Source organism: Helianthus annuus, chromosome 3, assembly GCF_002127325.2.
Source record: "Helianthus annuus cultivar XRQ/B chromosome 3, HanXRQr2.0-SUNRISE, whole genome shotgun sequence".
Lineage (NCBI taxonomy): Eukaryota > Viridiplantae > Streptophyta > Magnoliopsida > Asterales > Asteraceae > Helianthus > Helianthus annuus.
In genome coordinates, this window is record NC_035435.2 from 34767878 (window position 1) to 34771726 (window position 3849).

The window sequence follows — 3849 nt, forward strand, 5'->3', positions numbered from 1 at the left end:
ACATGGTTTTTGTCATGTAACTTTTGGTTATAAAATGGTAGCAATTTCCTTGTTGTCACCAGTTTGCCACCAAAAATACGGTGAGAAAAACACCCGTGTCAATTGCCCTATTGCCACCAAATTGCTACCTTATTTTTACCACCACAAAATTGGTGAAAATTATTTGTCACCACTTCATGTTTGCTACGTTCCACCTTGTTTGCCACCAAGTTGTGACGCATTTTCATACCATTTGTCCACTGATATTGCCACCATTTAGCCATGGTTTTTGCACATTTAGCCACCAATATTGCCACCATTTAGCCACCATTTTTTCTCACAATTTGTGAGTTTTGATACCATTTAGCCACCGATATTACCAATATTTAGCCACCATTTTTACATTTGATACCATTTAGCCACCGATGTTACCACCATTTAGCCACCATTTTTTTACATTTGCTACCATTTGTTATTGGTTTGGTTTGGAATTTTGGTTTTTAATTCAGAATTTTTTTTCTCCCTGGTATTTTCATCAAAATTACATATCAATAAAACTACAAATAATATAAAAAAGTCTAATAAAATTCCAAAATTATATAAAATATCTCGTTTTCAAAAGCATATAAAAATACCAACTAAAACATAAAATAACTAAAATTATCCTAAAATAAACATCTAAACATTCAAAACCAAGTGTTTATAGCCTATCTTCTAACTGTAGCTGTTAACATAGCTTCAATTTGTGACATTCTATCAAACATAGCATCTTTATCTACCTTATCTTTGTCTTTTTCAGCCAACAATCCCGCAATAATTCCATTGAACCTTTCTTTTTCTTCATCTTTTTCCTTAATGAGCTCCTTGATAACTAAGTTCAACTTTTCAATCTACAAAACAACAATGAACAGAATCAAGAAATCAGAATTAACGAAAAGTAATAATGGGTTAAGTTGGTTACAAAGAAAACAAAATACAATTGTGATTCACATAGTTATATGAAATAAAAAAACAAAAAGTTAAGAAAAATATATTAATAAAAATACCTGACTCAATTTCTCAAGACTAATCGCACCATTTTTTGTTTATATCAGTAAGAATCAAGAAAGATTCTTACCGGTAATGAAATAGGCTCGGAGAGAATCTGTTGGTTGTTGATAGCAGGTCTTAATAAGGTATTGACCAGCTGCATACATGATCCAAGAGTTGCATTTGGTTGTTCGAAAATAAACTAAACCATACCAGTAGATGAAAAATAATCAAGTTTGAATTTTGAGGTCAAACAAACCAATAACTTACAAGGATTCTTTTGACATTGAAACTAAACCATACCAGTAGATGAAAAACGGTCGCTTCACAATGGATCTTGTACATCTGTTACAGACTTCCATAGTCATGATACCATTAGCTTGTGTCGACTTCCATCATTTTCACTACTTTGTATTTTTCTTATAGTTAACAAAACTCTTGTGATTTCAAGTTACTTAAATGACTCGTTTACCATTTTACCCATGCGATTTGGCATAATATAAACTAGTTCTCTTTTTTGTTAGGGCTGCAATGAACACTAAGAAGTAGAAAAAATAAGGGCTGCCATGGAATTTAACCTCAGAATTATGAGAAACCAAACGCCACATATTATAGCCACCTTACCCAAATGAAATCACCACTTATTTAAAAAAAAGTGATTTCTTAAGATAACGAGACAAATAGCGACCCAAGCGACAAACCTACTGGCTGTAATGCAGATCAATCAGCAAAAAAAATATATCTATACAGTGTAATAGCTACAACCAAAAAAAAGAAGAAGCCAGTTATGCTGGTTTAAATACATACAAAGGTAACCAGCAAGAACAATTCTATACAACCCTAAAAGCTGCGACCAAAAGGCCAGATATGCAGGTTGAATAACGGGTCAACACAAATAAAGTACATTTGCACACAATATAATAGCAGTAGCAAAGTGGATACCAAATAAAAAAATGTTCTGCCCAGATCAACAACAAGGATATTGTTCCCGGTCCTGCTTATGACTACTAGCAACATGTATTTTAGAGAAAAGTCAAACTCATTCTAGTTCAATTCCCAATTGAAATATCCAGCTCACTCTTCATTTTATAGCTCAAATTATAGTTTCAATCCTATTGGTTATATAAGTATCTTGATTTATAATTAAGCATTAAAAACATAACTCAACTTCATGTTGTCATATCAACAATATTATAACACTACCGTTTGTATTCCACTATGTAAATGTAATAGCACTTTGATTCAACAAAAATATGTATCCCAATTACACACACAATAATATTAATAACCATGTAAGTGACATTTAATAATGTAACTAAAGTGTAGAAGCACTTACATTAGCATGTAGGATTCCTCGCCTCTAAAATTCCCCCAGCGAGCCAGCTCTTCCTTAAGCCAAACTTTTGATATATCTATACTCAAGTTCAAGATGAAAAAAAATCATTGCATTACCTCTTCTTTTTATTTTGATTATGGTTAAAACTTATTTAGTCTCTATTTACCAATATTGACTCCATAAGTTCCACGAGTTTCACCTAATGTGTACAAGATAATAAGTTATAAAACAACCTACTTTGTTTCCAGAATAAACCATTACATGATTTAAAATGTAAGTTATTCCCATTATGTAAGAGTGAAATTATTCCACTTGCACACTTCATCATTCTTTCATAAAATTTCAGATTTAATTCATGATCGCCTTATGGTTTCAAGCTTCTATCATGCTCACATACATCTTAATCGTATATGAAGAAGTTTAATTTCTTAACGAATTATGGTTCCTATTGTCCATTGAAGTTGCCAGTACATCGCAGTTATGGTGTCAATTAATCACACCAGCTCATCTTTTAACCCAAATCGACCACTTTAATAAGCTAGGGTTCTTCTCTAAAAACCTAGGTTTGGTATGATTTAACCTCTTTACACACTTACGGGAACATCTTATACTTTCATTTCCCCCAATTTGCACAGATTTACGTTACTATTCAACGTCACACATATTAGTACTTGAACTAATTTTGAAAGTTTAGGATAAAAATTGACTTACAATTTGTGTTCAAACCAGTCTTATACAAGATGCAGGTTTTTCAATGAGTTGAAGAGAAAGGTTACCTAAGGTCTTGAAACGAGTGGCCGGTGATGACTGCGAGTGTTCCGGTGACGGAGTGGTGGTGCGAACGGACGGTAGTGAAGTGAAATCGTTGCCATGTGATTCAGGGGACGTCGTTGACAGTGAGGTGGAGCAGAGGATGATTCCATCGGTGATGGTTGAGTGGAGGATGATTCGATCAATGATGGGGGAGAGAAGTTTATGGTTCTAGTGATTTTGCGGAGCAGACTAGACTTCAGAATCAAAACCCTAGATCTGATAACTTAATTGATATTCACGTTTAAATTTCGGGCGAGCGGGTAAAATTTTGATATTTCCGCTTAAGTTTTTTCACTAATTTGTGACCATGTGACGGTGGCAAGCTGAATTGACGTCAAAAAACCGTGGCAACTTCAATAAAACGTTATATTTTTACATATTTATCACCATTTTATAACCGTATTCTATAAATTATTATTATTTTGGATATTTGAGATGTATTTGCTACCAATAATATTTTGGTTGAAAAATGGTAATTGATTTTGCTACCATTTTCTTTCGGTTGCAAATTTTGGTGGCTATTGCCTAATTTTCTGGTAGTGAATGAGGTAAGTGTACACAAGAATGGCCAGGTTATGAAAATATTGATAGATTATTAGTTATGTTGAAACTGAATTGAATATATTCATAAGAATTCCTTTGAAATTTCTTTGTTGAACTCCATAATCTTGTTTTCTACTAAAATATACCAT

The 3849-nt window shown here is 33.0% G+C and overlaps 1 protein-coding gene across 11 annotated transcripts; it reads right to left on the minus strand.

Annotated features, from left to right (window-relative positions):
* Positions 1–656: 656 nt before the first annotated feature.
* Positions 657–3497, minus strand: LOC110940239. 11 transcript variants are annotated; one of them, XR_004889646.1, is made up of 5 exons: positions 3121–3497; positions 2345–2420; positions 1312–1353; positions 1026–1165; positions 657–869 (listed from the first exon to the last, which is right to left on the minus strand). XR_004889646.1 is itself a non-coding variant. In XM_035988386.1 (5 exons), exons 3-5 carry the CDS (start codon positions 1351–1353, stop codon positions 687–689), a joined length of 294 nt encoding a protein of 97 aa, XP_035844279.1. In that variant the 5' UTR covers positions 2345–2420; positions 3121–3497; the 3' UTR covers positions 657–686. The 11 variants fall into 11 exon arrangements, 6 of the variants coding, with proteins under 6 accessions (XP_035844279.1, XP_035844277.1, XP_022037484.1 ...); XM_035988386.1 differs by having other exon boundaries at positions 1097–1165; XM_035988384.1 differs by having other exon boundaries at positions 1097–1210.
* Between the last annotated feature and the right edge of the window lie 352 nt (positions 3498–3849).

Excerpts from the sequence above, each read along its gene's own strand:
- LOC110940239 (XM_035988384.1), bottom strand. The coding sequence starts at position 1,353 with ATGTACAAGATCCATTGTGAAGCGACCGTTTTTCATCTACTG. Across the intron at positions 1,211-1,311 it reads CGACCGTTTTTCATCTACTG|TTTATTTTCGAACAACCAAA; the intron begins GTATGGTTTAGT and ends GGTATGGTTTAG. Across the intron at positions 870-1,096 it reads CCGAGCCTATTTCATTACCG|ATTGAAAAGTTGAACTTAGT; the intron begins GTAAGAATCTTT and ends GTTGTTTTGTAG.